Below are 21,680 nucleotides of genomic sequence, written 5' to 3'. Positions count from 1 at the left end.
CATTGTATTTATAGATTGCTTTGAGTAGAACTGTCATTTTCCCAATATTGACTCTGCCTATCCATGAGCATGGCATGTTTTTCCATTTGTATAGGTCTCTTTTGGTTTCTTGCAATAGTGTTTTGTAGTTTTCTTTGCCTAGGTCTTTTATACCCCTGGTTAGATTTATTCCTAAGTATTTTATTTTTTTTTAGGGGCTATTATAAATGGTATTGTTTTCCTAATTTCCTTTTCCTAGTTCTCTTTAATCATGTATAGGAATCCAAGTGATTTTTGTATATTTAATCTTGTATCCTGCTACACTAACGAATCTTTTTATTAGTTCCAGTAGTTCTCTTGCGGAGTCTCTATGTATAGTGTCATATCATCTGCAAATAGGGACAGTTTTACTTCTTCCTAACCAATTTAGATGCACTTTATTGCTTTTTCTTGCCTTATTGCTCTAGCTGTTACTTTCAGCACAATATTAAATAGGAGTGGTGATAAAGAGCATTCTTGTATTGTTAAGAATGATGTTGACTGTTGGCTTTGAATAGATGCCCTTTATTATGTTGAAGAATTTCCCTTCTATACCTATTTTATTGAGAGTTTTTATCAGGAATGGGTGTTGGACTTTATCGAATGCCTTTTCTGAGTTGATTGAGATGATCATGTGATATAAGAATCATTTCTTGCATACAGCTCACCTGCGTCTGTCTTCTTCCTTTGCCTGTCTTCCTTAATGAATTAAGAAGTGATTATAGGTAATAACTGTAGTAGCAACAATAGCATTATGACCACAATGAAAGCTGCTTGGGAAATAAATTGACTGAATAGCATGATGTTGGAAAAAATTAAGTATTTAAAAAATGTTTTACAGATACCTTTCCTATCCCAACCTATTCCAAAATAACTCATTTTGTGGAAGGTATATTTCATGATTCCACCTCCAAAAATATGACAGTTGCCTCAAGAAATTCCACCTCTGCCTTCCTTTTTGTTTGCTAGGGCTCTTTTGCCTGCAAGGAAGAACCAGCCAGGATATATCCCCTAAGGACTGTATTATAATGAAGCCACTCTCTTTGTATCATGAGGAAATGATAGAATAATATCGGATACCTACCTAGCCACGTATTTGGCTTATCCAGATCTGCATAACTAATTGACATGTCTTGTAAGATTGATCTTTATTAAGTAAAGTAAGTTCTAAAGGATAAACATTTGGGGTAAGATGGTGTTTTTTTAATTGCAGCACGAAACAGATTTTACAAGTTAAGTATGACTGGTTTCCCCTCTTTTCCCTGTCCAGAGAAATATTCTTATTGTAGATGAATATTCATTCTGACGTTGGTAGAAAGAGAAACAGCTGCTGCACTCAAATAGCCAGAAAGTCCTGCTGCCTAACTGGATGGGTGTGGGAAGAGATGAAATGCTCGTTTTCTTCCCCCTTGCCTACTGAGTTTGGAAAAATCTACAGAATCTACTTTAGAATCTTTTATTTTTTTCCCTTGTGTGAAAGCTTCATTTACTTGAAAAAGCTTTAAATTCTTTCCACACAGACCAATATTCAAATCTATAAATAGAGAGTTTCTTTGGGGGAAGGAAAAGTATTTAAGACAAGGTTTTTAAATTTATTTTTTACTTTAAACTGCCACTTAAACTGAATGTGCTAGAAAAATTTTTTTTTAAACGGATAAAATTTTTATGCATGTGTATGTGTTCATTTGAGTATTTTATCATAAATAAGGGTAATTTTTTTTTGGGTCATCCAAGTGACACATTTTAGTTGATTTTCTCCTAAAATATGGTCAGTGCAATGTCATGTGAAAATTACTATAAAGTGTAATTTTAAATGTTCTTAATGATCTCAGGATAAAATGCCTGTTGCAGCTCAAAATGAAGACAATTTTTTGACCTTGTTTTACCTGAAATAGGTAAAAGAGTCCTATTATTTTTCGAGAGTTGAAAAGGCAGGTTATGGTGGCTAGATCACCTCCACAGCCCTCCCCCCACAACAAAATTTATAGGAAAATGATCCTTAGGACTTTCAGGCTTTGAGTCTGTGACTGTATAGATAACCATTTTTCCCAGGTATTCATTTATTTTTGTACTTTTGTCTCCATGATGATCGGATGGAGGGTTATTTTTGTACTTTTGTCTCCATGATCTTGGGATGGAGGGTATTCTTATTGATAAAGAAGGTAAAGTGTGAATGAAGCTGGTATTAGCAGAGCCTGGACAGCAACAAGCCTGGTACGTCCTTGCATGTCATCCATGTGACATGCTGACTGTCCCTTCAAGTGATGGGACTGCTGTACCTTATTACAGAGCTCATCGGTGGCAGTGAATAATCAGAGAGATGGGTGAACCAGGCCACGTCCCCTGTCACTCATGTGAGTGGCGAGAAGAAATGCCAGAAGGGCCTGAATGCCAGCTGCATGCATCAGTGCTTCTCTGGGAAATTCTTTATCCTGTCAGCAACAGGTGGATCTTCCTGGTGTGCATAAATAAGGAGGAAATTGGATTTTCATTTTTAAGGAAAGAAAGATTTGGTTGTCTCTGGCAATGGAGAATTTGTTAGGCAAACTTTGTGAGGCTCTGGTTTTGGTAGCTGATGTCTCAAAGGACAAATGGCCTTAGACACCTAATATGAGAAAAAACACCAAGGTACCATGTAGTCCCAGTGCAGACGAAAGTATGGCTTTGCGTTCAAATCCAGAAACTTAAAAAATCATGGACCTCTCTGAAAATATCTTACTAGGCTACATTAAAATTAGTTTATTTCCATAAGCCCCATTTTCATCTCTTCATTCTTCCCTCACTGATTCTTTCAAGAACCCACAGTGAATCCCCACTGTAAATTTTTTCATATTGGAATTCCTCGGGGCTGTCTAATCCTTCTCTGTTGCATAGCCCTTCATCTGCTTTGTTAGTATTATACTTTGCCCTGTTTCAGCTGAACTGGACAACTTGTGGGCCTTCTGATGGATCTTGCTAATACTGCCTCTGTCCTTTCCACATACTGTTTTCTCCCCTTTCAGCCCTCTATTTGACACCCCAGAGTCTCAATTCTTCCTTCTCGGCCAGCTTTCCCCCGCTTGGTCCTCTCTGCACCCCTCTTTTTATTGCACAGCATGTCCAGACTTTGTAGGTGAGAGTCTAGCATGCTCACTTTACAAATGAGGAAACTGAGGGCCACAGAGGTATGCTCTGGCTGGGCTCACAGGTCCTCATCCAGGCCTGGTGTCTTCTCCACCATGCTCTGCTCCTTGGTATGCTGTTATTATACTTATTGTTAGCTTAGGTGAAGTCAGGGCCTGGGCCACCCATTCATACCCCAAGCAAGTGGTTCAGAGGAGGTGTGATCTGGAAAGACCTGGTGGAGCTGAAAGAGGACAAGCCCACCCGCCAATGAACTAGAATTGATCTGGAGTTTTGCCTTTTCTTTGTTTTCTCTAAGAACCTAAACATGGAGGTTCAGTATGGACACGTGCTGTATCAAAAGTGGCCATGATCATTTATAATTGTGCCAAGAAAAATGAAGTATTTAGGTCTGAATCTAACAAAAACACATACAGGTTTTGTGTGAAGAAAATGATAAGGTGCTGATGAAGGAAATCAAAGAAGGCCTAAATACCTAGAGTGACTTTCTGTGCTCATGGATTGGAAGACTTGACACAGTAAAGATGTCAATTCTCCCTTAAATCTTTAACACAATTGCTGTCAAGTTATAAGCAAAGATTTTTATAGATATCACAAGCAAATTCTAAAATGTATGTGGAAAGGGAAAGGCCGTAGAATAGCCAAAACAGTTTTTTTTTTTAAAAAGAGGACAAAGTGTGAGGAATCACCCTTCTCTGTGTTAAGGCTTACCATTCACTGTCAGTGATCAAGACAGCAGACGAGTAGACCTAGTTCAGTACAACGGAACAGAGAACTAGATGCACATAAATATGCCCAGTTAATTTGTGACAGAGGAGCAGAATCATTCGGTGGAGGAGGGTTAGCCCTGATAAATGATACGGAGGAATTGGACATCCATAGGCATAAATAAATAAATAAAAGATTCTTGACCTAAAGCCTGCACCTTATACAAAAATTAACTCAAAATGGATCACACCTGTAAATGTAAAAAGTAAAACTATAACATTACTAGGAAAAAGCATAGAAAATCTTTGAGACCTAGGACTATACAGAGTTCTTAGACAAATTGATAACATGGACAACTTCTGCTCTGTGAATGACCCTGTACACCCGGTGCTGGTGAGGATGCAGAAACTCTGGATCACACATAGATTGTTACTGGGAACGTAAAATGGTACAGTCTGGCACTTCCTCTTAAAACCGGAAATGGACTTACCTTACAATCCAGCAATTGCTTTCTTGAATGTTTATTCCAGAGAAGTGAAAATTAAATCTTCACACCGAAGCTTGAGCACTGATGTTCATAGCAGCGTTGCTTGTAACAGCCCTAAACTGGAAACTAGCCAGATGACCTTCACGGGACAATGGTTAAACAAATTGTAGTACCTTCATACCCTGGAATTCTGCTGAGTAATGAAGAGGAACCAACTCTTGGTACATGAAACAACTTGGCTAAACCTCAAGGAAATTGTGCTGTGTGAAAAAAGTCAATCTCAATATGATACATACAGTGCCATTTGTGAAATAACGTAATTATGGAGATGGAGAGCTTATTAGTGCTTGCTAGGGAAAAAAAAAATTTTTTTTTTTTTAGGGGCTAGGGATGGGGGTTGCGTGTGAGTATAGAGGAGTAGCATGGGTAATCTTGTGATAGTAAAGTCGGGTATCTTGATTGTGGTGGTGTTTACATGGAACTACACATGTGATGACTTTGTGTGGTACTATATAAACACCCACGCCATACACACCAGTGCATGCGTAACTGGTGAAACCTGAGATTGTACCAAATGTCAGTTTTCTGGGCTCAATATTGTACTAGAGTGTGCAAGATATTAACATTGGGGGAGGCTGGGGGAAAGGGTGCATGGTACCACCCTGGACGTTCCTTTGCAACTTCCTGTGAATCTGAAATTATTTCAAAATTAAAAGTTTTTTAAAAAAGTGGCATGGATTTAGATAAATAGTTCCATGATGGAGAAGAGTTTAAAGAGGTTCATGGGCTCCAAAAATGTCAAGAGCCAGATTATGGAAGCGTCAAGACCAGTTTATCCCTAAAAGCTGCTCCCCAACCCCAAAGGTAACTCTGTTTGGTAGCTTTTCCCCTAGGGATCGAAAAAGCTAGCCAGAGCCTTTTCCTAGGGGTGGGGTTGGAGGAGTTCCCCGTACCCTACATGGAGATGGTATCGAGATATTTATAGTAGTTTTTTTTTTTTTTTTTCCTTTTGCTACTGAAGTTTTCACAGAGCTATCTAACTGTGCCAGCTGTTGGGGCCATGGCCTCTCTCCCTCTCCTCTCAGTAAAAACACTGTTGTTTATATCATAGAAGCTGTACCTCTTACCCTGAGTAGGATCCCTGAGAAGTGGTGGTACTGTGTGGTTTGGTTGTGTTTCGTTTTTGTCTTTGAGGATTTTTCTTGGAACTTATGTTTCTGAATTACCCTGGAATTCTTTGACAGAAGGTACCCAGCTTATCTGATTACTCATTTATGAAATCTCTCTTTCAACTTCTCTTTATTTTTGATGTTGCATTCTGGGCAATTTAGGCAGCCTCTTGGAATGCCTTTGATTTATTGATGTTACAATAAAAAAGCTGCCTTACAAACGGCTATAACTGTTGAGTACAGTTACTTAAATGATTCTTAAAACATTTAAAGTCAAACTGTATGGATGAGTGTGTGTTTGTAAAATATAAAGATATTTATATATATATTTGTTCTTTTTTTAAAAAAATTTTTTATTGTGCTTTAAGTGAAAGTTGACAAATCAAGTCAGTCTCTCACACAAAAACCTATATACACCTTGCTACATACTCCCAACTGCTGTCCCCTCAATGAGAGAGCCCGCTCCCTCCCTCCACTCTGTTTTCCTGTCCACTCTGCTAGCCTCAAACCCCCTCTACCCTGTCATCTCCCCTCCAGACAGGAGATGCCAACATAGCCTCAAGTGTCCACCTGATCCAAGAAGCTCATTTCTCACCAGCATCCCTCGCCATCCCATTGTCCAGTCTAATCCCTGTCTGAAGAGTTGGCTTTAGGAATGGTTCCTGCCCTGGGCCAACATAAGATCTGGGGGCCATGACCACTGGGGTCCTTCTAGTATCAGTCAGACCATTAAGTCTGGTCTTTTTATTAGAATCTGGCGCCTGCATCCCACTGCTCTCCTGTTCCCTCAGGGGTTCTCTGTTGTGTTTCCTATCAGAGAAGTCATCAGTTGTAGCCAGGCACCATCTAGTTCTGGTCTCAGGCTGATGTAGTCTCTGGTTTATGTGGCTCTTTCTCTCTCGGGCTTGTAATTACCTTGTGTCACTGGTTTTCATTCTCCTTTGATCCAGGTGGGTTGAGAGCAGTTGATGCATCTTAGATGGTCACTTGCTAGCATTTAAGACCCCAGATGCCACTCTCCAAAGTGGGATGCAGAATGTTTTCTTAATAGATTTTATTATGCCAATTGACTTAGATGTCCCCTGAAACCATGATCTCTAACCCCCCACCCCTACTACGCTAGCCTCCGAAGCATTCAGTTTATTCCGGAAACTTCTTTGCTATTGGTTCTGTCCAGTTGTGCTGACCTCACCTGTATTGTGTGTTGTCTTTCCCATCACATAGTTTAGTTCTTAATCTACTATCTAACTAGTGAATACCCCTCTCCCACCCTCTCTCCCTCCCCTCTCTCGTAACCATCAAAGAATATTTTCTTCTCTGTTTGAACTATTTCTCGAGTTCTTATAATAGTGGTCTTATACAATATCTGACCTTTTGCAACAGACTAATTTCACTCAGCATAATGCCTTCCAGATTCCTCCATGTTATGAAATGTTTCACAGGTTCCTCACTGTTCTTTATCAATGGGTAGTATTCCATTGTGTGAATATACCATAATTTCTTTATCCATTCATCCATTGATGGGCACCTTGGTGGCTTCCATCTTTTTGCTATTGTAAACACTGTGGCAGTGAACATGGATGTCCATGTACCTGTTCGTGTAAAGCCTCTTATTTCCCTAGGATATAGTCCAAGGAGTGGGATTGCTGGATTGTACTGTAGCTCTATTTCTAGCTTTTTAAGGAAGCGTCAAATTGATTTCCAAAGTGGTTGTACCATTTTACATTCCCACCAGCAGTGTGTGAATGTTCCAGCCTCTCCACAACCTCTGCAACATTGATTATTTTGTGTTTTTTGGATTAATGTGAGCCTTGTTGGAGTGACATGGAATCTCATTGTAGTTTTGATTTGCATTTCTCTAATGTCTAATGATCGTGAGCATTTCCTCATGTATCTGTTAGCTACGTGAATGTCTTCTTTAGTGAAGTGTCTGTTCATATCTTTTGCCCATTTTTTTAATTGGTTATTTGTCTTTTTGTGTTGAGTTTTTGCAGTATCATGTAGATTTTAGAGATCAGGTGCTAATCAGAAGTATCATAGCTAAAAACTTTCTCCCAGCCTGTAGGTAATCTTTTTACTCTTTTGGTGAAGTCTTTGGATGAGCATAGGTGTTTGATTTTTAGGAGCTCCCAGTTATCTAGTTTCTCTTCTGCATTGTTAGTAATGTTTTGTATATTGTTTATGCCATCATTAGGGCTCCTAATGTCCCTGTTTTTTCTTCCATGATCTTTATCGTTTTAGATTTTATTTTTTATATATTTTTGAGAATATATATTTTATTTTTGTTTAAATTTGTGTTTTAAAATATATAATTTTATATCTATATGTATTATATATCTATATGTATGTATCTGTCTCTCTATATAGTATGTGTAAAAATAGGACCTTATTGGCTTTGGACGCTTAGCACATTAATGCTCTTACATAAATAGTAGCTGTCAGGTTTTGTTTATGAAGACATTGTTTCCTTAGTGTTTATATTTCTGAACTGGAATGAACTTTTGTATTCACTATTGCTAGGCCATTCCTTCCTGTTGTAAAATTGATTAGATCTTTGGGAAATGGAGCAGTTTTCTCATTTTTCCTCTGATGCAGCTCTCAAGAGGGAGCACTTTTTGATACAGAGGCAGCTTACTGGGATGCAGCTTTCATGACCATTACAGATCTTTCGTTCCCCACTTCCCATGTCTCCCTGCAGCTGTGATATACTGTCCCCTGACCACTTGACCTCAGACTGTCCCAGTGGGACTATTTGGAATCCTAGAAGTGACAAGGACATCCTTTGTTTCTCCAAGTTGTCCTTCCTGGTACTTCAGCAGATGGCTTTGATATTCTACCCAATGCCAGTGACGTTTAGAAATTTCCCACTTTGGGGAAAGGTGGGAAGAGGGAAAGTGCTAGCATCATACTTTGTTGCCTTCAAGCTGGGTTCATGTCAGGTGCTTATCCTTGATGAGTCTGTTACCTTATATGTGAAATGAGAAGAATAATCATCTACTGTATGGAATCTGTAAGATCTAAATGAAATATTTATTAGTAAAGTACCTAGTAAGATCCCTGACTTGTTGTACTCAGTACATACTCTTTACTTTCACCCCTACCTCCATTCTCTGTGCTTTAGTTCCTTCCCAATCGAAAGGACAAAATTCTGACCATGTTTCCCTCTCTCTCTCTTTATAGGGATATGTTAAGGTGGGAGGCTGAGAGGCTCACTGACAAAGATTTATGAGGTTGGAGATGTGATCCACGAATACAGCCAAGAAAAAAGGGCCAAGCTAGCCTGGATCCTGTTCCCACTTCAGTTTCTAAATTTCTAGTTAGAAATAATAAAAGGCAGTGCCCATTGTTCACATCGTGTCCCCTTCTCATTTCCTCTCTCACCAAGAGAAAGTAAATACAGCCTCCCAGTAAAACCAGCTCACTGGTAAGATGTAAGATCTGCAACGTTGAGAATCAGTATCTTAGAAATGGAAGTAGATTTATTTTAACATTTACGTGGTCTTCCCTAGAGCTATCTTCTTACAAAGGGGTTTTTCCTCTCTTTTTTGTCTGAAAGAGAGAGTTATAAATCTTGGAAAATACTGAAGAAGTTATGCTTGTTTGTTTAAAGGGTTTTTAGCAAGCTATTAAAGCAGTTTTGCCTGAAAGCTACGTGTTTGCATTTTCTGGACCGATTAGTGAGGGTGGCCATGGGTGGTGTCTGGCAGTGACCTTGTCTAGTGCCACTGTCTGCCCGTGTTGCCAGCTACTCAAGTCAAAGACCTCACGGACGGAGCAGGATGTGGGCAGTGCAGCGCCAATTCACCATCAAACTTATATAGCCTCTCTCTGCTTAGTACTTACAGCACGCTTTAAGAACTTCTCGAAATTTTAAAAAATTCTACTGTAATTCTTATTTTTTAGATGTTCAGGAACAATTCAGACCCCAGGAACTTCTAGGACCAGGATTGTGTTTCTCTAATATTAGAAGCTTATTTTTTAGTCTGTTGCAGAGTAGTTGGAACTTTTTTTTCTCTCTCACTCTTATTATCTGTTTGTTTAGAATAGAATGAGCTTTAAACGAGTTATTTTCTTTAATCCTGCCTGTAGTTAGAGTTCTCGAGATACCAAAGAAAAAAGCTATAGGGAACACATACAATATTAAACACAACAACAACAAAAGCAGAGTAAACCTTAAGTGATATTATCTGGGGACCTGACTGGTGTTGAGTGTTACTGTGGCATATTAAAAACATACCATTTTCTGTTCGTACCATTAACTAAAGGTTTTAAGGAACTTTATGATAATTCGCAGAAACATAAAAATCCCAAATTGCATTAACCTGTCTTTCTTGAGAATATTTTCCCTTCATAGTGTACATTTGAATAAGCAACTTTTTCTGATTTTATAACCCTGTTGTAGGTTTTACCTATTTCCTGATCACTTTGTTTAAAATATTCTTATGGGATTTAAATTTGAGTTTTACATTGGCAATATGACACAAACATGCAAAGTTAAGCAATGATAAATACAACAGTACAAATAACAGCAAGGGCAAAACATAATTAATTGTTCAGTGATATGACCAGTGGTAGAAGATGCGGCCAGAGAAGGCAGGCAGGCAGCGACCAGGTCCTGACAACCCTGAGGGCCATGTCGATGCGCTTGGTCTGCATCCTGGGGGCAGCGAGGACCATCTCTCCGTTTCTTGGTGAGACGGCTCTGGCAGCTGTCTGGACAGAGCGAGAGCTGGAGCAGGCTGCTTTGCGCTGAGGATCGCTGGGCTTGGGGAGTGTTGGTGGGGAGAAAAGGAAAGTGAATGGATTCTTAGGAGGTAGAGATTTTGAGTTTCTTCAGAATTTGTGACATATCTGTAATATATCTTGCTTTGGCCTCACCTTCCCTGAATGACCGTAGTCCTTTAGCTGCACAGTATGTCTTACCATTTAGTACTTGTTAATATATTGTCGATCATTTGCTCAGTTTGTTTTTACAGGTCTCCCCAGTCAGCTTGTCAGATCTTCTAGAGCAACAGCCATACCTTACACCTGTCTTGGGTGTCTCTTTGTATCTATCACAAATTTGAATAGGCAGTAGATATTGAGTAAGTACTTGCTGAATTTTTAAAATATGTTTCTTTATATGCTTCATGCTTTCTGAGACATTTCATAAACTATGTATTTGATCTTTTCAACTCCGGTAGAAAGTAAATAGGTATTATTAACCGTATTTTGTAAATGAGAAAAATGAGAGCCTGAGAAGTTAACTCACTCGCCCAAGGGTCCCACAGTTAATTGTGTCCCAAGTGACACAATTGTTACTCTTGTTCCACCCAACACAGGTGAATGATGTATGCAGGTGCTTGTCCCACACGTTACAGATTTCTTCCTAGGGAAAAGAAAACCCTATCACAGAGCTAAAAAAATGAGTCTCCAGCAGCTGAAAGAGGAGAGTGCCTTTAAGGGAGCCCCCTAAGCCTTATAAAGGAATAGGCTTAGGAGAGCACCATTATGAAGGCTCCTGACAGCCATAAAATTCCAAACATGGGAATGATTGCTTTTGTTATATAAAGCATTCGTTACAGCATCAAATAATAAAAGAAACTCCTGACACTAAGAATGGAAACCATTACAGTTACACTGGCGTGTTTACTTTGAACTAATCCTAGCCATAGAAGCAGTTCTGTAGCTCACACATCTTGTTCCTGAGAAGCACTGGAGTGCCTGGAGAACATTTGGCTCCCCAGGTTTTCGCATCTAAGCCAGACAGCCATAGAGCAGCTGGCTCTGGGAGTTTTCCCTTTGGGTCTGCGTTTGCCAGAATGCGACCAAAACAGAGAGGCAGAGGAGCTAAGATATTGACTTAACTTTTTGCGTTTTCTGGCCCCCCCCCCCCCTTTTTTTTTTCCGTTTTAAGTCTCAGTTTTTGGCTTGAAACTGGGCTATGATATAACCGAGAAGAAGAATTCTTCCTCTTGGGGAGGGAGGGAAGGATGATCCCTTCTGTCTCTGAGTCTTAGCCGCTAACCCTGTTCTGGCAGTTTTGCTTTACTTGCATTTTCGTTTTAAATCTATGACTTGTCTGTAAATCTCTTTGTAACATAACATATGGCAACTTTAAACTGATTTCTACTGCTGAAATTTTAATTCTTGTGGAAGTTCTTTGCGTGAGAATAGTATAACATAAATAGCATTTTTCATAAAGTGTTTCAAAAGATCACTTTTATTTTCTCCTCACTGAGGTTATAATTTCTGCACTTACCTTTTGCCATGCATTCTTATCCCTAAAAATGAAAAGAGAATTAAGGAGATGGGTATGTTGTGTACTGAAGCGTGGTAAGCATGTTCTTTGGAATTTTGTATGGAGAGTCCCTAAGCAAGGACTTATGTGATTCATGTGTTTTAATGTTAGCAAAATTCTTTAAACACAGCATCTACGAGGCTCCTCCAGTTGACTGAACTTGGCTTTCAAGGGAAAATGAGCTACAAATATACTTGGATGTTATTACTTACGCTTCCAACGGGAAGGACTGTAAATTAACTGTAGTTACTGTAATCCATGGACTGTACCTTGTGGAATAATTAATGTAAAATAAAATCTTGATTACAGATGTGGTTTCGAGAAGTGTTTCCTCTTTTGTAGCTTTTCTGCCTCTAGTTTACATAGTTATACCCTGAAGACCATGTGCTTATTATAGATCGAAGAGGGGCAGAGAAAAGGAGCAGCCAATTTATCTTTCTGCCTGAATTGACTTAAAATAAAGGAGAAACACCTATGTAATGTCAGAGCTGTGTTTCCATAGTGAGATCATGTAATCAACTTGTAGGTCAAGACTTTAGCGGAAACCAAGGAGGCATTCTGAGTGGATGATAATTGTATATAAAGCAAGCCATCTGTCCCTCTAGCTGTCTGTTGGTCTATCTGTCCATCCATCCTTTTTATTGTGTTAGCACACACACCAAAAAAACCCTTATTGGTTGCCTCAGAATCAAGGGCAGAACCTAAAAGCCCCATTTCAGAAAGTTTGCTTGTATAAATTTACAGTAAGAGTTTGCCGTAGATAATCTATTGGACCTCTGTCTACCAGGCATTAAAAATAACTGGATTTTGTTTATGAAAAAGAGGATGTTGCGAGGTTATTTTTAGCCCTGATGCTTGGGAGGGAGGGGTAAATAAACCTTGCTTGTCCCAGTGGTTTCTTGCCGTGGACGTTTGATGCCTTTGGATAATGTAGAAATCAAGCTGCTTTCTTACACACCTTAATAGTAGAAGCATTGATACCCCTGTCCTTTCCGCCACATAGTCACGAGAAAATTAACTGATTACGTTATGTTTACCCTGATTATAAATGCAGCTTCTTTCCAGTCGTTAATTTGAAAGTTGCTGTGTGGTCAGGGATAGGCATTTGTGTTTATTGCTAGGTTATGTGACTAAATTCATTAGCCTACAGTTTCCTAATTTGTAAAATAGCCGAAAAAAAGGACTCAGTTCTGTAGCACATTGTTCCTTCCATTAAGGCTTTATAATCTAGTTTTAAAGATAAACCACTTGTATGTATTACAAAAATAAAAAATAACCATCCAAGGCATCATGAGAAAAGCACCAAAATGATTTGTATGGAATTCCGTGCCATGAGAGTCCAAAGGCTAGAGACAGCATTGCCAGCGGGGCACGATCTGGAAGAGTAAAGTAGGAAGTGGGATCTGAAGTTGTCCTTAAAAGAGGATGATATCCTAAGTAGGCTAGAGAACTGGGGAGGCTGGGGAATACATGAGCAAAGCCAAGAAAACCAAACTCTTGTTCTGTGGGCAGTGACTGGATCGGTCTTGGCTGGAGTGGAAGACTCTAGGCATGGTTTCAGTGGAAAAAGTTGTGGAGTTGGCCAGACTTTGTTCCTTTCTTAGACTTGTAGTCCAGGGCAAAAAATATAAATAACATTGATGCCTTCATTTCTTAACCTACAGTGTAAATTATTACGAGGATAAAAAGAGATTACTTAGATTATTTAGGATGGGTTGGCAGATTTTCCTGGAAAGGACCAGATAGTAAACTTTGTTGCTTTTGTGGGCAGTTTGGTCTCAGTTGCAGCTTCTCAACTCTGCCAGTTGTAATACTTAAGCAGTCATAGATAACCCATAACGCATAAACAAATGAGTCTGGCTGCGTTATCATAAACTATATTTCCAAAACCAGTCCAGTAGTCTGGATTTGGCTCGCAGGCCTTAGTTTGCCCTCTACTGATTTGGGGTAAAGTTGTGGCACTTAGAAGTTACTCAGTAAATGTTATCTCCCGTTCCCTCCTCTAGGTTTTGAGAGATGATAGTAATCTGGGATTTCTTAAAGTCTTAGCTAAAAATTCTCTGTGAGCTCATTTATTAGTAGGCTCAATGTAGTGACCAAACTAGATAAAATTCCTGCTTGGATGCATAAAGTCCTCCCCTTTTCCAGATTTACGTTTGGGTCTGTGATGTAAGGAACACGAGAGAAAGTACCTTGTTATAGATCAAGAACCAAACCATTGCCGTCGAGTCGATTCAGACTTGTAGCGACCCTGTGGGACAGAGTAGAATTGCCCCATAGGGTTTCCAAGGAATGCCTGGTAGATTCAAACTGCCAGCCTTTTGGTTGGCAGCTGCAGCTCTTAACTACTATGCCACCAGGGTTTCTGATATTTTCCCCTCTAAAGAGAAATGGCACCTGGCAACAACAACAACAAAAAGAGAATTACAGGGAAGGTATTTATTTTCCTTTATTTTTAAGGTCTTAACAATTTGAGCTTTCCAAAATTAGACAAAATTCAAGTTGCAACAGTTAAAGGAAACTAATAAAGTTAAACCCAAACATTGGGTTTAGAAAATAATGTGAAATGAGACTAGGCTTTACCAGCACTAGGACTTAATTGGGAAACCCTGGTGGAATAGTGGTTAAGAGCTATGGCTGCTAACCAAAAGGTCCGTAGTTTGAATCCACCAGGCACTCCTTGGAACTCTCACAGTCTAGAACTAACCCATAGGGTTTCCAAAGCTGTAATCTGTAGGGAAGCAGACTGCCACACCTTTCTCCCGCAGAGCAGCGGTGGGTTGGAACTACCGACCTTTCAGTTAGCAGCCGAGTGGCAACCACTGCGCCAGCAGGGCTCCTTAGGGGAGACCAATAGCAGCTGCCGGTTCAGAGCTTCCCAGAGGAGTGTGAGACTGACTGGAAAGGTAGTTTCTGTTCTGCTGTCTGCCAGCGGAATGATCCACATTTTTCTGCAAGCAAGTGTGGGGAAGCTTCAGTTGGCTAGAACCTGCCCGAAACAGCCCTGAGATTTGCTCCCTCTCCCTCTCCCACTCTCTGATAGTCCACCTCAAGCGTCGTTAAATAGGGAAGCCTAATAGTGTCTACCCAGTGACGTCTTACCATGATTAATGGCAGTTTAGTCTAATAACTTGACAGAACCTCTAGACTTTGGCGATTTTCTTCTTCCTGCAGATTTTGTTTTTAAATCATGTTTTCTCAGAGCAAAATGTTTTCCTTTTCTAATATTATAGATGAGGTCTGTAGAGAGAAAGAAAAGGGGTAAAGTGTGAAAGGAAACATCACAGTTTTCCTTTTGCATCATAAAAAAACATCATAGCAGTAACTTATTACCTTGTTTTTCTAACAAATGACAGTGGGATTTTGGTGTGCACACGTGTGTGTGTGTTTAAGAGTTGGGACATCATTTTTAAAAAGGAGGGTTTTAATGGGACGTACCCAAAAGCAGTTGAGTAGCCTTCGTGATGAGTAGCAAATGGATGTAGCAGTAGAGTGCATGGCAGATAAAAAGGGCTGAGGCGGCAGCATTTAATGTTAGTACAATTCCATTCATTAGCGGTGGTCAGCTAGTGTATATTTAGCATCAGAAATGTTTTCAGTTGATGGTGTGACGCACATCCTGTATCTCTAACATTGATTGTGGCTTCGTGTTTAAGAAATAGCCCTACGTCACACAGAGCTAGACAGGAACCCATACAGTAATGTAGACAGTCATCAAGTACTGAGGCCAAGCTATGCAGTGCTTTATAGGCTGATTATTAGATTTAGTAAGTATACAGCACTAGAGAAAACAAGCCTACTAATTTTTGTAGAAATCGTATCTTTTCATTTGCTACATTTTTTTATTGAAGCTTGGATTTTTAGCTTTTTGCAGAGTGATGCTTTTTGATCAAAATACAAGAAAAAAATTTAACAGATTTCCAGACAAACTCAAGGGCAGAGTCAATATTCTGTGTATGTTAGAGCTTATAACTGGAAAAAGCTGTTGTTGTGTGTTAATAAAGATTGTATTGTGTCATGTACTTAGTGGCTTAGCATTTAGGGTAAACATCCTTTTTTAGTGATTAACTCCTTTTGCCTTCTATATCCAAATCATTGCCTTTAACGTTTTTGTTTTAACAATAGCATTGTTCTCACATATTTTCTATTTCATTAGGTCCTAATGTTACTTTGTTTTATTTAACATTTCGTTTGATATTAGTTAGTTATTTTTTCAAGAATACCATAGCAATTTAAATTCTTTGTGACCTACACGCCTGATTAGAAAAAAATCTCATTAATGAAGAAGATGCTAATCAGTAATGGAGTTGGCCAGCTGTCTCCGGCCTAAACATTCTACGTAATCTGTTGTTGATTAAGTTAATGAAAGCGTGGTGCAGACTGTGAAAGCTTCCAGTGACAGCAGATGGGAAGAAGATTGAAGGGATCTAATTCTGGACTGTATCAGAGACTAAACCAAGCATGCAGGGGCCAGGGACATGCATATGCTTTATCAAATGATTTTATGTAACTTAAACATTGGGTTTTTTGTTTGAAGGCGGGAGAAGAAGTCAAGGTGAATGAATGTACAGTGCTGTCTTTTTAAATTATAAACAAAGGTGCAAGCAGTCTTAACTGTATGTCTTACTAGACCATTGAGTGGTCAGCTCCGTCCATTCAGATTGTTCTGAATTCCTCTTTCCTTTTCTTGCAGGTGACATCACACAAAAAGGATATGAAAAGAAGAGGTCAAAATTAATTGGAGCGTATCTGCCACAACCTCCAAGTATGTAAACGTTGATTAATAGCATAAGTCACCTAGCTTTAAGAGTTGACTGCAACATGTAGGAGGCAAATTGAAGAGAAACGACTGAGACCAAATGACTGTTGAGTCTCAAATCTGCATGAGGATCACACATTTATCTGTGAACTAGGCACATCTAATTCCGTTGTCTTATCATACATGTATTTTGTGTATGTAGAAGGCACATATAATTTTTTGCAAATTTGCATAGTTTAATAGGCATTTCATCTACAGATGCAGAGCAATAATATGTTTGATTACTTTTGGAATGCTATAACCATAAAAAACATGAGAGGATTTTTGATTTAAACATGACTTTTGGTTGGGTGAGTTAAGCGTTATCGCTATGTATTACGGTTTAAATTAATTGAAGGTTTTGACTAATGTCCCAGGGGGCCAAATCTTGAAATCTAGAAAATGGTATAATATTGTACCTGGCATTATGAAATGATAAAAGTTGGTTATGTGTTAAATGTAGTGGTAAAACATGTACTATCTATTCTCATCCAAAGTGCAAAATCTGTTTCATTCTAGCATTTCACTGTGCAAGTTCATAGAACCTTTTTGCACTTGAGTTAGGTTCTATAAATTTCAAGAAAAGGAAGAGAGTACTAGACTAAATTTCTAATACCTTGGTTCTAATGTGAGCTCAGTTAGGTTTGAAAGTGACCTTGAAATTTTGCTAAGCAATAGGAATGATTTAAAGCTAATGCAATTTATTCCCACCCCCCACCAAGGAAAGAAGATAGTAACATAAATTTTAAGGCTCTTAAACTCTGTAATTTTCATAGCACTGTTGAAACAAAACTTTAAAAACTCTACTCAGATGCTATAAAAAGTTTAAATATGCACGTATATACACATGTACACATGTGCGCACGCGCCCCTCAATCCCGTGACCTCTCCTGCTATCCCGAGGCTTTGACATACCCGGTAGTGCTCTGTTACATGGTAAGGAGAGTTTCATCGAGCCCATGTTGCAGGAAATTTAATTTGTGTGCTGAGTTTCTGCTGTGTTTGTAGTTTTTGTTTTGATTTTCTATGTGTATCTTCCCTTGATTATAAGAAAGTTAAAGATGGGCTTGTTTTAATAGCTTTTACCTAGCTGAGGCACTGGATTTTCTTGTTGTCTGGCTTATAAAAGGAAGAAACCTGCTCTGTAGGCATGAGGAAAAAATCATTGGGTTTGACTGAAACCCGTGTGTGAAAAGGCTTTAGGAGCAAATGTTGGGGGCAGATAATTAGACAGTGGTCTTTTTTCCCTCCTTTTCCTTCTTTCTCTCTTCTAACAGAATCACCACGATGATCATCTTAATATTCCCGTCACTTGCTGAATTCATTTCTGCAGGTGCACCTGCAGGTTTTTGGAAGAAGGCTGGTGGGGCCAGTTATAGGCTGTTGACATTAGTGGATTTTAATTTCTGTGCCTTACCAAACAAAAGTGAAACAGAAGCAGTTCCTCGCTTTCCCAGAAGACAGTTCTTGAGCCGCAGCTTTGCTAAGAACCTGATTGACCCCAATGTTGGCTGGGGGCCGATGACCCGGCCTGTGTTGTGTGGTCCCTTTGGTGTTACATGTGCTGTTCTGCATGGGGTCGGCAGCTCTGCTCAGTGCTGTAACAAATTTTAAAAAAACTAAAATTTGAATTAATTAGTTTTTTTTCAACTTGTTACAGCAGCGAATGGAGCTGCCGTGGTTCGATGTAGACTGCAGCACAGTGAAGGAGCCACGAGAAGAATGCTCCGCTCTGCCAACATCGGAGTGTGTGACATCCGAGAAGCAGCGGCCAGAGAGCGGGTGGCCAGCACCACAGGAAACCGGCCTCTGTTTTACTTTCGTTTCGGTGAGCTCTACTTTACTGAGAGAGAGAGAAAGAAACCTGCTGGCAGGGATACGTATTTGAAAATTGACAGCCTACATAACATTATCCTATATAAAATGGTAGTGTTAGCAGTGGTAGGATTGTGCTTTGAGCCCCACATTTTTCAAAAGAGATCCTGTGACTTAACCAGGGTCACAGTGCTTTTTAATTGCAGAGCCTGTTCTAGAACGCAGAGTCATGGTCATCCTAGTATCTCAGATCCCAGTTCTGTTTTTATTATAATCTTTACCCTGTTTTTATAACCCTTTTCCATAGTTGAGCACCACTTACAAGGCACTTCAGAAAAAGAATGCATGACAAATTAGAAAATTATTCTTAAAGCTACTGATCTTCTACTAACTTTTGTCTTATAGTCAAAGACCTAGGTAAAGGATGGACTATTCAATCTTGGCTTTCTGAGGCCTGTTAAAAGGAGTAAATTTGAGATCTGCAGCTCTGTAATATCCCTATCTTCAAAGAGCAAAGCCATGGATTTTCGAAACAGAAAAATCAAACCAGTTAGTCCTAGAGTGTACTCTTAAAGGTAATGACCCTATTCAGAGCTTAAAATTACTTTGGTGGATACTATTTTGAATTTCCAGCCTTCTGGTTAGCAGCTCAGTGCATTAACCATTTTCACCACACCAAAAGATTTGAAAGTTTGCATCACACAAAAAGATGGAAGGTTCAGGTTCACCCAGAGGTGCCTCAGAAGAAAGGCCTGGTGATCTTCTGAAAAATCACCCATTGAAAATCCTGTGGAGCACAGTTCTACTCTGACACACGTGGGGTTGCCATGAGTCGTAATCGACTCAGCGGCAGCTGGTTGAGGACTCCCAGTCTTGTCCCTGAGCTTTTGTGTATATTCCTTCCGTATAAGCCAGCTTGCTGATGGTTACAGTGGCCTTGCCAAGACAAAGAATGGAGGGATTGATGAGTAGATGGCAGAGTTGAGTGTTATCTGTAAGGTTCATTTAAGAATGTATGTAAGCAGTACATATCTGATTAAAGTTGACGAAAGTAGAGCTTGTTTGGGAATGTTTATATGTTGACCTCTTGGACCACCCCCCAGTTTCCATTAAGAAGTAGAAGAGAAAACTGTCAACCAAGAATACTATACCCAGTAAAACTATTCTTCAAGAATGAGGGTGAAATTAAAACATTCCCAAACAAACAGAAGCTGAGAGAGTTCATATCCACCAGGCCAGCCCTACAAAAAATACTAACAGGAGTTGTGTAGATGGAAGGGAAGAGACACTAGAAAGTAATTCAAAGCTATATATAAAAAGAAAGATCCCTAATAAAGTGAAATGCATGGACAAGGATAAGGGCTAGTAAAGGTATTCATGCTTGATAATTCTAAATGTTTTGTCCTTCATGTTTTTAATAACAGATATATAAAAGGCAAGGATAAAATTACGTTACAGGGTTTATGAAACACAAAGACATAATAGTATAACAACAACAAAAAGGGGGGCAGAGGAATGGTATAGATATAGAATTTCTTAAGTTACTGAAGTTAAGTTGATACTGACTTACCCTAGAATGTTATAAATACGAACTCTTAAATGTAATATTCATGGTAACCACTAAGAAAATATATAAAAAACATACACAAAAGGAAAAGAGAAGGGTGCCAAAGAGGCTCATTACAATAAACCAACAGAACACAAAAGCAGGCAGTACTAAAGGACAAAGACAAAGAAAGCTTAAGACACACAAAAAACAACAAAATCACAGAAGTCACTTATCAGTAATTACAGTGAATGTAAATGGACTAAATGGTCCAATCAAAAGGCAGAGAGTGGTTCAACTGTATACTATTTACAAGAGACATACCTTAAACCTAAGGACACAAATAGGTTGACAGCGAAAGAGTGGAAAAAAATATTCCACGCAAATAATAACCAAAAGAGAGGTGGGGTGGCGATCTTAATATCAGGCAAAGTATACTTGAAGACAAAAATCTGTCAGAAGAGGTAAAGATGGACATTATTTATAGTGATAAAACCAGACAATCAAACCCACTGCCATCGGGTTGATTTCAACTCAAAGTGATGCTACAGGACAGAGTAGAATTGCCCCATAGGGTTTCCCAAGTGGTCGATCTTTACAGAAGCAGACAGCCACATCTTTCTCCCACAGAGTGGCTGGTGATTTCAAACCCCGAGCCTTTCAGTTAGCAGCTAAGAGCTTTAACCACTGTGCTACCAGGGATCCTCTATAATGATAAAAGGTCAGTTAATCAAGAAGATTTAACAATTGTAAATATATTTTTACTCAACATTGGGGCACCTAAATATATAAAGCAAATACTGATAGAATTGAGGGAAGAAATAGTGCTACAATAATAATTGGAGACTTTATGCCACTTTCAATACTGGACAGAAGATCTAGAAAGAAGATCAACAAGGAAACAGAGGACCTAAATGACACTATAGACCAACTAGACTTAACAGACATATATAGAACACTAACCCCAAAACAGCACAATATACATTATACTCCAGTGCACATGGATCATTCTCCAGGATGGACCACATTTAGGTGACATGTCAAATCTTGATAAATTTAAAAGGATTGAAATCATACAGAGTGTTTTCTCTGACCATAATGAAGTAAAGCTAAAAATCAGTTACAGAAAAAAACCTGGAAAATACACAAACATATGAAAATTAAACAACATGCTATTAAACTACCAATGGGTCAAGAAAGAAATCAAAAGAGAAATCACAAATTGCTTAGAGTCAAATGAAAATGAAAACGTGACATACCAAAACTTATGGGGTACACACTTTGGTGAGTGTCATTTGGGGTCTTAAACGCTAGCAAGTGACCATCTAAGATGCATCAATTGGTCTCAACCCACCTGGAGCAAAGGAGAATGAAGGACACCAAAGGCACAAGGTAATTACGAGCCCAACAGGCAGAAAGGGCAGCATAAATCAAAGATTACATCAGCCTGAGGCCAGAAGAACTAGATGGTACCCGGCTGCAACCAATGACTGCCATGACAGGGAACACAACAGAGAATCCCTGATGGAGCAGGAAAACAGTAGGATGCAGACCTCAAATTCTTGTAAAAAGACCAGACTTAATAGTCTCAGACTAGAAGGACCCCAGAGGTCATCATCCCCAGACCTTCTGTTAGCCCAAGACTGGCACCATTCCGAAAGCCAATGCTTCAGACAGGAATTGGACTGGACTGTAAGTCAGAATATGATACTGGTGAGGAGTGAGCTCCTTGGACA

The 21,680-nt window shown here is 39.2% G+C and overlaps 1 protein-coding gene across 2 annotated transcripts in view; it reads left to right on the top strand.

Moving 5' to 3' along the window:
* The window catches only part of DIP2C (disco interacting protein 2 homolog C), a 657,451-nt gene that overhangs the window by 316,778 nt on the left and 318,993 nt on the right, over positions 1–21,680 (top strand). The window contains exons 2-3 of one of the 2 annotated variants that reach the window (XM_064285065.1): positions 16,479–16,550; positions 18,244–18,411. In XM_064285065.1, coding sequence (XP_064141135.1) covers positions 16,479–16,550; positions 18,244–18,411 — 240 coding nt within the window. The remainder of the gene's footprint in view (positions 1–16,478; positions 16,551–18,243; positions 18,412–21,680) is intronic. The other variant, XM_064285066.1, reaches the window with a different exon arrangement.

Source organism: Loxodonta africana, chromosome 4 (genome assembly GCF_030014295.1).
Source record: "Loxodonta africana isolate mLoxAfr1 chromosome 4, mLoxAfr1.hap2, whole genome shotgun sequence".
Taxonomy (NCBI): Eukaryota; Metazoa; Chordata; class Mammalia; order Proboscidea; family Elephantidae; genus Loxodonta; species Loxodonta africana.
The sequence above is the reverse complement of the archived record's forward strand: the minus strand, read 5'-3'. Positions and strand labels throughout refer to the sequence as shown.